This window comes from Salmo salar, chromosome 01, assembly GCF_965601325.2.
Source record: "Salmo salar chromosome 01, fSalSal1, whole genome shotgun sequence".
NCBI classification, from domain to species: domain Eukaryota; kingdom Metazoa; phylum Chordata; class Actinopteri; order Salmoniformes; family Salmonidae; genus Salmo; species Salmo salar.
Genome location: NC_138291.1, coordinates 155,777,209 through 155,790,688, shown reverse-complemented (window position 1 = coordinate 155,790,688; position 13,480 = coordinate 155,777,209). Strand labels below are relative to the sequence as shown.

The 13,480-nt window shown below is 42.7% G+C and overlaps 1 protein-coding gene across 2 annotated transcripts in view; it reads right to left on the bottom strand.

Annotated features, from left to right (window-relative positions):
* Positions 1 to 2,529: 2,529 nt before the first annotated feature.
* Positions 2,530 to 13,480, bottom strand: part of LOC106566361 (splicing factor SWAP) — a 130,557-nt gene continuing 119,606 nt past the window's right edge. For both annotated transcript variants that reach the window (XM_082955394.1, XM_082955395.1), the window contains exons 17-18: positions 9,291 to 9,360; positions 2,530 to 3,366 (exon numbers count right to left, since the gene is read on the bottom strand). In XM_082955394.1, the coding sequence (XP_082811520.1) occupies positions 3,301 to 3,366; positions 9,291 to 9,360 (136 nt within the window). In that variant the 3' untranslated portion in view covers positions 2,530 to 3,300. The remainder of the gene's footprint in view (positions 3,367 to 9,290; positions 9,361 to 13,480) is intronic.

The window sequence follows — 13,480 nt, the reverse complement described above, 5'->3', positions numbered from 1 at the left end:
CATTGTGAGGCAAAGGGTGGGGGGGTTGCAATCTTTTGAAACTTAACGCGCTATTAAGTGTCTATAATCAGCACAATTGCTTTCATTGCGTATTATTCATATTATTTAAATTACATAGTTATGTTTCAGTGATATATTGGGGGGGACAAATCATATTTTTCCCAGGATGGGGGGGTCGTGTCCCCCCCGGGATTTCCGCCCCTGCATATTACATTCACCCAGTTCAATGTAACAGCAATAGGTTTAGGCTACTACATGATACTCAGATTTACCCTATACCCATCATGAGGTTGCTACATCCTAGCCGAAGAATTAAAGTTTACAACGTAGGTGCACACAGGTCGAGAGAAAAATTTGAGCTGACAGTGACACACTCAATACCACCTTGGTGTAGGGTGTAATCATTAGTCCAACAGTTGCGAACAAGTTTCTGTTGGACAAATTCAGGTATGTTAATTACAGTTTTGTTTCTTTTAAGAAATGTTTTTCAACAGAATCGGTGGAATGAATACACCCTAGATCCCGCATAAACACAGTTCACTTTCATTGCAGCCATGTTGTATTCCTTATCGCATCAATGCGCTCTCCTCCTCTCACATTTCCCCTTTGCTTGTGGACTGCAATGCACAACACATCAGCTGTATGTGACCAGGTAAAAAAAACTTTCCAAGCTGAACCATGTCATCACCACACAGCCTACATTGTTGTCACCATATTAGCTAAAGTAACGTCATAGTCAACCTAGCTAATAGAACTCATGCAGTAACGTTACAGTGAACAGTCAATCTGCAGTTTAGCACTTACAACAATACATTTGTAAAACCAAAAGCTTACCTTGACCTGGAAGAGTTCCAGTGTTGTGTGGATAGTCATTGCCAGCTAGCTAACATAGTATCCCTCTAATTGAGCAGGGTGTTTGAGTAGGCTAAACTAGATAGCCGCATTTGCTAGCTAAGTAAGTGAAACTGAAAGTTTAAAAAATGATTAAATCTCTCTTGCTTCTTCTTCATTTTGGAAAAAAATAACTATCGTCTTTCTCTCTGAGTCAACTACTCACCACATTTTATGCATTTCAGTTCAAGCTAGCTGTAGCTTATGCCTTCAGCACTAGATTCATTCTCTGATCATTTGATTGGGTGGACAACATGTCAGTTCATGCTGCAAGAGCTATGATAGGTTGGAGGACGTCCTCCGGAAGTTGTCATAATTACGGTGTAAATCCACGGAAGGGGGTGAGAACCATAAGCCTCCTAGGTTTTGTATTGAGGACAAAAACTAGTTGTCCGCCAGCTGCTACCCTTCAGAGTGCTGCTGAGAGTACTGTAGATCTTCATTGCAAAATAGTGCTTTAATAAATTATTTTATGACGTGATTATATTTAGTATAGTTTTATCTAAAAAGGATAACATTTTAAATGTTTTACAATCTATATTTTTATGAGGATGGTCATTCCCTTCCTCCTTTGAGGAGCCTCCACTTGTATAGTACACCTTTATTTCAGTGATTAATGCAATTATAGGCAAATACTCACTTATTTTATAAGTTATATTTCCATGATGGAAAACACCATTTGGCAGAGACCTCTTAACTGCTGTAATTAGACCATTATGCATTAGTTGGTAAGAGTACAGAAAACAGATTGATATGAATAATTAGCTGTGCATTGAAAAGGCAAATGATCTATACAAACCTTTCAGTACACAGCACCATTGTACTGTGAGTAAAGCAGACCAGCTGCAAAAAATTGTTTGCTTCCAGTAGTATTATACTGCTTAAGCCTTTTGCAGAAGGTCTGCATTATTTTTCACTCGATTCAGACAATGACACCAAGGAAAACCAAACAAGTGAGGAATGTGCAATTTAAAGGACTGAGAACAAAAGTGACAGAGTGGATGAATACAGTGACAGAGTGGATGAAAATAGTGACACAGTGGATTAAAATAGTGACAGAGTGGATTAAAAAAAGTGACACAGTGGATGAACATAGTGTGTGTATATAGTTAGACTGACACTGGATGTATACAGTGTGTATAGTTAGTGTGGCTGCTGTGTGTGTGAGGCTGGGCCATGGCCTCAGTGGGATGATGATGACCCAGTAGAGCATGAAAGATACACGGATGCTAGGGGCCCCAGCTCCCTGTGTGCTACTGGGACACTCAGATATGTTCCCTCATCCCTGGGGTGGACCTAGAAACCTGCTCAGACGCCTTTGTGTTTGTGTGTGAGAGAAAGGAATGTCCCTGTGTTGTGGACAGTTTGTGTGAGGAGACCGCTCCCTCATGATTTACCCTCACTCCAGCCCTGGTAACCACTGTTGCTTTTAACTTTCATTTGCACGGTCTGCTTTGTCCTTAAAAGAGGGAGCATGTATGACTGTATCTCTACTTAATCTATTTCTGCTATGTCAATATTTGCTCATTCATTTCCAACCAATAACTAACTGTTGAGGTTAATTGAATTAAATTCATAGGAAACGTGAGCCCTGACCTTTATGTACCAGACAGATTCCACTGACTGAGAACACCTTAACACTTTGCTAAATCATCATTCAAACTTTATTGACAGTTTGTGTTAAGAAAGCAGCTCCACAATCAGCCATGTACAAACTTAGAAACAAAAATTGAAGGCCACACACTGGAAGTGATTGACAACAGACTGGAAACAGAGACCCCAGCTTAAAACTGACCTGGCAAAAGAGTGAGAGAAAGAGAATGAGAAATGAAGAGACATAGGGAGATGGAAAGAGATGAAGAGGGAGAAAGTGAGAAAGAAATGAAGAAAACAATCCTTCACAGAAGGATAGCATTCAGGCGCTCTGGCAGCTGCACAATTACACTGTAAAGCTCTCTGTCATCAATTTGGAGAACATAGAATTCGTTTTTTGAAAGATGCAATTTACTTTATTAATTATTTCTGCGCTTTGAAGCTCTGTTGTCTTTATTCGTGCTGAAAACAGATGTTGGGAACAGGGGCATCCAAACTTTAACAGGTTGCTGCGTGACCATTGCTGTGATGCAGGCACTCTCTCGACACGTAGAACAGTCCCACGTAGTTGATTTACGAGCTAATCTACTCTGCTCGCTTCACATCTACTGCCATTTGAAATATACTGTCGATACGCTCACACAGTTAAGTATCAAAAGTAGATTAAATAAAAGTCAGACAGAGGAAACAGTTCCAGGAAAAAGACGCTGCCTGCTGATTGGCTGAGGGCCTGTCGCTGGAGGCTGTCGTCATAGAGAGGCAGACATGGTGAAGCTCCACCCTTTTTCCAATCAGCTGCTATAAAGCTAAGCCTCTTCAGGAAGTGTTGGGCTGGAAGGTCTTAGGGGCAGCCAGCATGGCACGTACTTTAGCCATCAGATCCTGAGAAGGAGAGAGGGGTAGAAAGAAGGGAAGAGAGAGGGTAAGAGAGAGGGGTAGAGGGAAGGGAAGAGAGAAGGGAAGAGAGAAGGGAAGAGAGAAGGGAAGATTGAGAGAGAGATGAGAGGAAAGATATAAACAGACACAGAGAGGGAGAGAGAAAGGGGAGACAGTGAGCCATATAAAATACCAATAATGAGGAAAAGAGGAAACATGTCTTGGTTAAGAAACCTACAGTCCTATATTCTGTCTACTCTCTCAGAGCCTCCCCACCATCACAATTCAACACAAATCTTCCTCCCTCCCTGGGCTATCTTTCAACCAGGACAGCTTAATATATTCCTGACTATTTATGACAGTAGGCTATAGGACAGCTTCTCTCCTCCCTGTAATAGAAGGCCATCAGATCCACTCCTAGTTAGGTAAGCAGTCCCAATCTGACCACAGTCCAACCTGGAGATTATACACCAAATAGGGGATATATTAAATCTTTCAGCGTGAGCCGCTGAATAAGCCGCTTGTCATACAAGTTTCTCCTTGCTCAGGGCTGACGTGGGGAGTTATTGCATATCACTACTCTTCCTTCTCCTCTCCCGCTGTTCTCTTCCTTCATGAGTGAGCAAGCAAGAGCACACACACACGCACAGAGAAAAAAGGCGAATACGCATGCACACACAAACACAGAGACCAACACACACACACTGAGGGATAAATCTGAGTGAAAGCAGTGGTGGTGGTCAGGGTCCTTGAAGAGAGTACAGCCTGACCACAGTGACCTCCACGCGGTCGTAAAAACAGCAGGAAGGAGGAGCAGGATCACCACAGCAAATTGAGACAAAAGGTATAACAAGATGGCGGTATGGATAATGGAGTTAATGTCTGAGTAGATGATGTGAGACTGGGGCTTTAAACAGGGCTGGTACTGAAGCCTCCACAGATACTGCTTTATTAAGGTGAGAAATTGATGAAAGAGAGGGAGTGTGTTTTAAGTACTATATGTGTGAGTGTGATTGAGAGAGAAAGCAGGAAAGTGTCAAAGACAGAGGCGTATGACTCAGAGAGTGTGTGAGGGAACGTGTAAAGGTGGAGAGGGAGCGTGGCATGTACTGTACTTGAGCGTGACAGAAAATGCTTCTAACGTCCAAACAACTTCATTCTAAATATTTGTAAGCATTGTCATACTCCCCACTCCCCAAGACATAAGACTGCTAAACAGTTAACCAATAGCTATCTGGAATACCTGCATTGACCCTTTTGACTCACAAAAGCTGATGCTACTGTTTATTATCTATCCTGTTGCCTAGTCACTTTATCCCTACCTATATGTACATGTCCACCTCCTCGTACCATTGCACATCGACTCGGTACTGGTACTCCGTGTATAGAGCCAAGTTATCGTTACTCATGTGTATTTATTATTGTGTTATTATTTTTCCTCTATTTTCTTTCTCTCTACATTGTTGGGAAGGACCCGTAAGTAAGCATTTCACTGTTAGTCTACACCTGTTGTTTACAAAACATGTGGCAAGCGGTACCGGAGTGCCAAATCTAGGACAAAAAGGCTTCTCAACCGTTTTTACCCCCAAGCCATAAGACTCCTGAACAGTTAATCAAATGGCTACCCGGACTATTTGCATTGTGTGCCCCCCCAACCCCTCTTTTTACGCTGCTGCTACTCTCTGTTTATCATATATGCATAGTCACTTTAACTATACATTCATGTACATACTACCTCAATTGGGCTGACCAACCAGTGCCTCCGCACATTGGCTAACCGGGCTATCTGCATTGTGTCCCGCCACCCCCTCTTTTACGCTACCGCTACTCTCTCTTCATCATATATGCATAGTCACTTTAACCATATCTACATGGACATACTACCTCAATCAGCCTGACTAACCGGTGTCTGTATGTAGCCTCGCTACTTTTATAGCCTCGCTACTGAATATAGCCTGTCTTTTTACTGTTGTTTTATTTCTTTAGCTACCCATTGTTCACCTAATACCTTTTTTGCACTATTGGTTAGAGCCTGTAAGTAAGCATTTCACTGTAAGGTCACCTGTTGTATTCGGCGCACGTGACAAATAAACTTTGATTTGATTTGAATAAAATTGGATTTGATTTCATTCATTTATGAGAGCAGGTCTCAGTTTCATTAGGGGACTATAAAAACCCTCTCCTCCAGCGGAGCAGGGAGAATGAACACGCTCCATAAGCAGAAAGAGCGAGAGAGAGGAGAAAAGTTCATCATGAGCCTGGGGATGAGTGAGTGAGAGGGGGCTGGGTGAGAGGAGGAAAGGAGAGCAGTAGAAAGGAGAGCAGTAGGGGGGAAGAAAACAAGAGGTCACAATACAGTATCCAGGATGAGAGGAGGATGAGTGGACTGGATTTCAGAGCCATGGGAAAGAAATAAAGAGGAAGAGTAGAAAGGATGCTGACAATGTCTTCAGTTTCTATTCTTTTACCAAGAATCGTACATGTAAAGGTTCTATCTTCGATCCATGTCACATTCTCTTTACCATTCCATTCTGTCTGTCTGTCCATCTCCACAGGTCTGTATGTTAGTCTCCTCTAATTTTGTCTGTCTGTCCATCTCTACAGGTCTGTATGTTAGTCTCCTCTAATTCTGTCTGTCTGTCCATCTCCACAGGTCTGTATGTTAGTCTCCTCTAATTTTGTCTGTCTGTCCATCTCTTCAGGTCTGTATGTTAGTCTCCTCTAATTCTGTCTGTCTGTCCATCTCTACAGGTCTGTATGTTAGTCTCCTCTAATTCTGTCTGTCCATCTCTTCAGGTCTGTATGTTAGTCTCCTCTAATTCTGTCTGTCTGTCTGTCTGTCCATCTCTACAGGTCTGTATGTTAGTCTCCTCTAATTCTGTCTGTCCATCTCTTCAGGTCTGTATGTTAGTCTCCTCTAATTCTGTCTGTCTGTCCATCTCTACAGGTCTGTATGTTAGTCTCCTCTAATTCTGTCTGTCCATCTCTTCAGGTCTGTATGTTAGTCTCCTCTAATTCTGTCTGTCCCTCACCCCCTTCTTTCCCTAACCCACACTCTATTCATATGACCTATGCCAATCTCTCATTCTCTCTTTTCTGAAACCCCCCTCTCTTACCCTCGCCTCCTCTTTCTACAACCTACCCCATTCTCTCTCCCTACGGCTTGCTCTATCTGTGAATGTCTTGATCTTTGACGGTGGGCTGGTTTCCATACTACACAGGCCTCTCTGCCTCAGCCCAAGCCTGCTCTCTGCTCCAGGTAAGTCTCTCCTCTCTCTGACCCCCTATGGAGGTGCTCATCCTGGGCCAACTGGCTGGCTTTATGAAGGGGTCTGGTTGTAGTCAGAGGGCTATTAGATGGGGCTCTTTATCAGACTGAGGACAGATACAGAACATCAAATGAAGAGAGGACAGGGGCTTGAACTTCTAAAGGGGCCTTGTTAAGGTATGGCTTTGTGATATACGCCAAGAAAGACATTCATGTAATTGGAGAATGAACGCTCTCACAGCCTGAAAGTAAGACATCAAATAAACCATAGAGCAAACGTCAAGATTCCATATGAATTTACAACAGGTGTGAGGTAGTTAAAAGACGCCGCCTGAGGAAGCAGTGTTTTTAAACGCACACCCACAGCTGTGATTTAAGCTTTTAAGTTATTTCAAACATATGGTTTTAAAACTCCAATATCTCTCTCTAATGGTCTACTTTACATTATGGCTTCCCTCATAGATCTCATATAACAACCTCCCTATTCCTGACTCATAGCCCTGTTGCTGAACAGGCAGTGTGATCCTACCCAGAGACAGACGAGAACCTCTCTCTCTCCAACCCAACAGCTTACCAGAGGAGTGACTAGTAGAGGGGGTGATTGCGTAATATGTTAAAGTCAGGACTTTCGGGGAAGAGTTGATCCTCTTTTTCTCTCTCCTGGAGATTAAAGCCTCTGTAATGTAAACTAGCTCTCCTCAGCTGTCAGCTGCTGCTGCGCACATAAAGTCATGAGAGGGATGAGAGAGAGCCAGAAACACCAGGACAGGGAGATAAACACAACAAATAAAACGCCTATGTGCACATTACTGAACACAGAGGAGGAATGTTAAATGTAAAATCCGACCTGAGTTCAGAGATCAGCTGCTCTGAGCCCACAGAGATCGAAGATAGAAATTATGTAATCTGTGCTGGGATCAGTGTACTGAAATCTCTGAGCGGTGTGTTCTGTATAATGCTGCTGCCACAAGGGCCGACTATCCTTGGAACCACAGTCCCTGTGTGCATCCCAGCTAACAATGAGCTGATTCTGAACTGCTGTGCTTTGTGCACATGTCATAATGAGAAATATGGAGTACCTGTACAACACCATGCTGTAAAGTGCTTTATGGAATACATGCTAGGACATCTGGGCCTGTATTCTCAGAATAGGAATGCTGATCTAGGATCAGTTCTACCTTTAAGATCCTAATGAATAAGATTATATGGACATCATCCTAGATCAGAACTCATAGTCTGTCATGCTTTGTGAATATGGGCCCATGTTAATTTAAATACAGTGCATTCGGAAAGTATTCAGACCCCTTGACTTTTTCCACATTTTGTTAGGTTACAGCCTTATTCTAAAACTGATGAAATAGTTTTTCCCTCATCAATCTACACACAATACCCCATAATGACAAAGAAACCCCGCCCTGAAATATTACATTAACATAAGTATTCAGACCCTTTACTCAGTACTTTGCTGAAGCACCTTTGACAGCGATTACAGCATTGAGTCTTCTTGGGTAAGACACTACAAGCTTGGCACACCTGTATTTGGGGAGTTTCTCCCATTCTTCTCTGCAGATCCTCTCAAGCTCTGTCAGGTTGGATGGAGAGCATTGCCACACAGCTATTTCTAGGTCTCTTCAGAGATGTTCGATCGGGTCAAGTCTGGGCTCTAGGTGGGCCACTCAATGACATTGAGACTTGTCTTGGCTGTGTGGTTAGGGTCGTTGTCCTGTTGGAAGGTGAACCTTCGCAGGAGTCTGAGGTCCTGAGCGCTCTGGAGCAGGTTTTCATCAAGGATCTCTCTGTACTTTGCTCCGTTCATCTTTGCCTCGATCCTGACTAGTCACCTAGTCCTTGCTGCTGAAAAATATCCCCAGAGCATGATGCTGCCGCCACCATGCTTCACTGTAGGGATGGTGCCAGATTTCCTCCAGATGTGACGCTTGGCATTCAGGCCAAAGAGTTCAATCCTGGTTTTATCAGACCAGAGAATCTTGTTACTCATGGTCTGAGAGTCTTGAGGTGCTTTTCGGCAAACTCCAAGTCCTGATTGGTGGACTGATGCAGAGATGGGAGAACCTTCCAGAAGGAAAACCATCTCCACAGAGGAACTCTGGAACTCTGTCAGAGTGACCATTGGGTTCTTGGTCATCTCCCTGACCAAGGCCCTTCTCCCACGATTGCTCAGTTTGGCCAGGCAGCCAGCTCTAGGAAGAGTCTTGGAGGGTTCAAACTTCTTCCATTTAAGAATGATGGAGGCCATTGTGATCTTGGTGACCTTCAATTGGGCAGACATTTTTTGGATACCCTTCCCCAGATCTGTGCCTCGACACAATCCTGTCTCGGAGCTGTACGGACAATTCCTTTGACCTCATGGCTTGGTTTTTGCTCTGACATGCACTGTCAACTATGGGACCTTATATAGACAGGTGTGTGCCTTTTCAAATCATGTCCAATCAATACTTACATAAATTATAAATTTGCTAATGTTTCTACATACCTGTCTTAGCTTTGTCATTATGGGGTATTGTGTGTAGATTGCTGAGGATTTTTTTTAAATGTAATACATTTTTTGAATAAGGCTGTAACATAACAAAATGTGGAAAAAGTCAAGGGGTCTGAATACTTTCCGAAGGCACTGTACAGTGAGACAGTGAAGAAGAGGTACCTGAGTGATTTTGGACTGCATGGAGGAGACGGTTGAGGGAACTTGTTTATCTTTCTCCTGTGAGCCGTCCCTAAAGAGAGAGGGAGAGAGCGAGAGAGAGACACAGGTAGACTGTTGTTATATAGCCTATATAGCCTGACTTTTTACTGTTGTTTTATTTCTTTCCGAAGAAATCCCTCTGTCTGGCTCCCCAGACAGAGAGACAGACAGAGAGACAGACAGAGAGACAGACAGAGAGCAAGCGACAGAGAGACAGACAAACAGAGACAGACAGGGAGACAGACAGGAAGACAGACAGGAAGACAGACAGGGAGGGAGGGAGGGGGGGGGGGGAGAGGGGGAGAGAAAAAAGATAGAAGGGTTAAAAGAGAGAGGGAGAAAGATTAGGGAGATAGAGAGAAAAGAGAGCGAGAGTAAAGTGAGAGGGATTTCAGTGGCCGGGAGGGATGGAGACAGGGCCTCATATTAACACCCGCCATCTGTGGGTAGATTTTGGCATTGGTGGATAAGATGTCTATTTCACCAGCCATGTTGGCAGGTTGTCAGGGCTCCGCAGTGCGAGCATTTCACTTGCATTTTTCTATGTTTTATGTAAAACGTTTTCAGTGTAAATGTAAATTAATAAAATCAGATAAAAAGTATGTAGACAAGATAATGGACATAGGGCTGACCCCATTTATTTGACTGGTCAATTGTGTGGTTGATAGGCTGTTGGTCGACCAAGATTTTTTACTATTTTCTACATTGTAGAACAATAGTGAAGTCATCAAAATTCTGAAATAACACATATGGAATCATGTAGTAAGCAAAAAAGTGTAAAAAAAAAGCACTCTTGGCATTCTCTCAACCAGCTTCATGAGGTAGTCACTTGGAATGCATTTCAATTAACAGGTGTGCCTTGTCAAAAGTCAATCTGTGGAATTTCTTTCCTTCTTAATGCGTTTGAGACAATCAGTTGTGGTTGTAACAAGGTAGGGGTGGTATACAGAAGATAGCCCTATTCGGTAAAAGACCAAATCCATATTATGGCAAGAACAGCTCAAATAAGCAAAGAGACACAACAGTCCATCATTACTTTAAGACATGAAGACCAGTCAATCCAGAAAATGTCAAGAACTTTGAAAGTTTCTTCAAGTGCAGTCGCAAAAACCATCAAGCGCTATGATGAAACTGGCTCTTATGAGGACCACCACAGGAAAGGAAAACCCAGAGTTACCTCTGCTGCAGAGGATAAGTTCATTAGAGTTACCAGCCTCAGACTGCAGCCCAAATAAATGCTTCACTGAGTTGAAGTAACAGACACATCTCAACATCAACTGTTCAGAGAAGACTGCGTGAATCAGGCCTTCATGGTCAAATTTCTGCAAATAAACCACTACTAAAGGACACCAATAAGAAGAAGAGACTTGCTTGGGCCAAGAAACATCAGCAATTGACATTAGACCGGTGGAAATCTGTCCTTTGGTCTGATGAGTCCAAATTTGACATTTTTGGTTCCAACTGCCGTGTCTTTGTGAGAAGCAGAGTAGGTAAACGAATTATCTCCGCATATGTGGTTCCCACCGTGAAGTACGGAGGAGGTGGTGTGATGGTGCTTTACTGTTGACACCGTCTGTGATTTATTTAGAATTCAAGGCCCACTTAACCAGCATGGCTACCACAGCATTCTGAAGCGATATGCCATCTCATCTGGTTTGCGCTTAGTGGGACTATCATTTGTTTTTCAACAGGACAATGACCCAAAACACACCTCCAGGCTGTGTAAGGGCTATTTGACCAAGAGGGAGAGTGATGGAGTGCTACATCAGATGACCTGGCCTCCACAATCACCTGACCTCAACCCAATTGAGATGGTTTGGGATGAGTTGGACCACAGAGTAAAGGAAAAGTAGCCAACAAGTGCTCAGCATATGTGGGAACTCCTTCAAGACTGTTGGAAAAGCATTCCTCATGAAGCTGGTTGAGAGAATGCCAAGAGTGTGCAAAGCTGTCATCAAGGCAAAGTGTGACTACTTTGAAAAATCTGAAATCTAAAATATATTTTGATTTGTTTAACACTTTTTTGGTTACTACATGATTCCATATGTGTTATTTCATAGTTTTGATGTCTTCACTACTATTCTACAATGTAGAAAATAGTAAAAATAAAGGAAAACCCATGGAATGAGTCGGTGTGTCCAAACTTTTGACTGGTACTGTATGTTTATTGCATATTTATTGAATATTGCCAAACGCTTAAGCAAAAAAATATTGAGCCTATTTAATGCAACCCTTGCAGTTAATAGACCACAAAGCTGCATACTGACCTAAATGTTTGGAAATGATACGTTTACTTTTTCATCCATAGACTTAAAACACATCAAGTGTAATTGGAAAGTTTATCTCACATCTGAAGGCTGGGAGGCATTTACGACATACCTCAGATTGCTCCAATATATTTTGGAGTAATAATTACATTATCAACATTCCCTAGTAATACTAGTCCCGTGCGAATAGGTCTTTGGTTACATGCATACATGTGTCACGTAAAGAGAGCAAGGGTTAAGGGAATGTTTCCCCTAAACAAATTAGGGATTTCGGTAACAGAACTTTTCAGTCAGAAATGGCTGTACTTATGTTGCAGATTCAGGAACACAGCGAGATAAACACTTTGATGTTTGGTGGTGGTGGTGTAGCAGGGAGGAGAGAGAGACAACGGGTGCTAGTCACAGTCACTTGGTCTTTTCTTTTTTTAAACACAGCACAGCAAGTCTGATCCCGGAACCTGCACAATCAAATCAATTGCTGGTTGGACTCCCACTAGTAATTTGTGTGTCTTAGTTATTTAATCAAACAGTGTGCTTAAAGCATCAAACAAGCTCAGTGAATATACACTACATACAAAAGTATGTGGACAATGCGTTCTCTGGAGTGATGAATCACGCGTCACCATCTGGCAGTTCGACGGACGAATCTGGGTTTGGCGGATGCCAGGAGAACGCTACCTGCCCCAATGCAAAGTGTCAACTGTAAAGTTTGGTGGAGGAGGAATAATGGTCTGAGGCTGTTTTTCCATGGTTCGGGCTAGGCCCCTTAGTTCCAGTGAAGGGAAATCTCAGTGCTACAGCATACAATGACATTCTAGACGATTCCGTGCTTCCAACTTTGTGGCAACAGTTTGGGAAAGGCTCTTTCCTGTTTCAGCATGACAATGCCCCCGTGCACAAAGCAAGGTCCATACAGAAATGGTTTGTTCGAGATCGGTGTGGAAGAACTTGACTGGCCTGCACAGAGCCCTGACCTCAACCCCATCGAACACCTTTAACCTGTTAGGGCTAGGGGGCAGTATTTGCACGGCTGGATAAAAAAATGTACCCGATTTAATCTGGTTACGAATCCTAACTAGAATATGCATATACTTATTATATATGGATAGAAAACACTCTAAAGTTTCTAAAACTGTTTGAATGGTGTCTGTGAGTATAACAGAACTCATTTGGCAGGCAAAACCCTGAGACATTTTCTGACAGGAAGTGGATACCTGATGTGTTGTATTACCTTTAAACCTATGCCATTGAAAAACACAGGGGCTGAGGAATATTTTGGCACTTCCTATTGCTTCCACTAGATGTCACCAGCCTTTACAAAGTGTTTTGAGTCTTCTGGAGGGAGATCTGACCGAACAAGAGCCATGGAACGATGATGGCCCATTAGACACCTGGCGCTCGAGTTCATGTTGGGTACCCTCGTTCCAATACGTTATAAAAGAGAATGCATTCGTCCACCTTGAATATTATTCATGTTCTGGTTAAAAAAGGCCCTAATGATTTATGCTATACAACGTTTGACATGTTTGAACGAACGTAAATATATTTTTTCCCCTCGTTCATGACGAGAAGTCCGGCTGGCTTAGATCATGTGCTAACAAGACGGAGATTTTTGGACATAAATGATGAGCTTTTTTGAACAAAACTACATTCGTTATGGACCTGTGATACCTGGAAGTGACATCTGATGAAGAGAATCAAAGGTAATGGATTATTTACATAGTATTTTCGATTTTAGATCTCCCCAACATGACGGCTAGTCTGTATCGCAACGCGTATTTTTCTGGGCGCAGGGCTCAGATTATTGCAAAGTGTGATTTCCCAGTAAGGTTATTTTTAAATCTGGCAAGTTGATTGCGTTCAAGAGATGTAAATCTATAATTC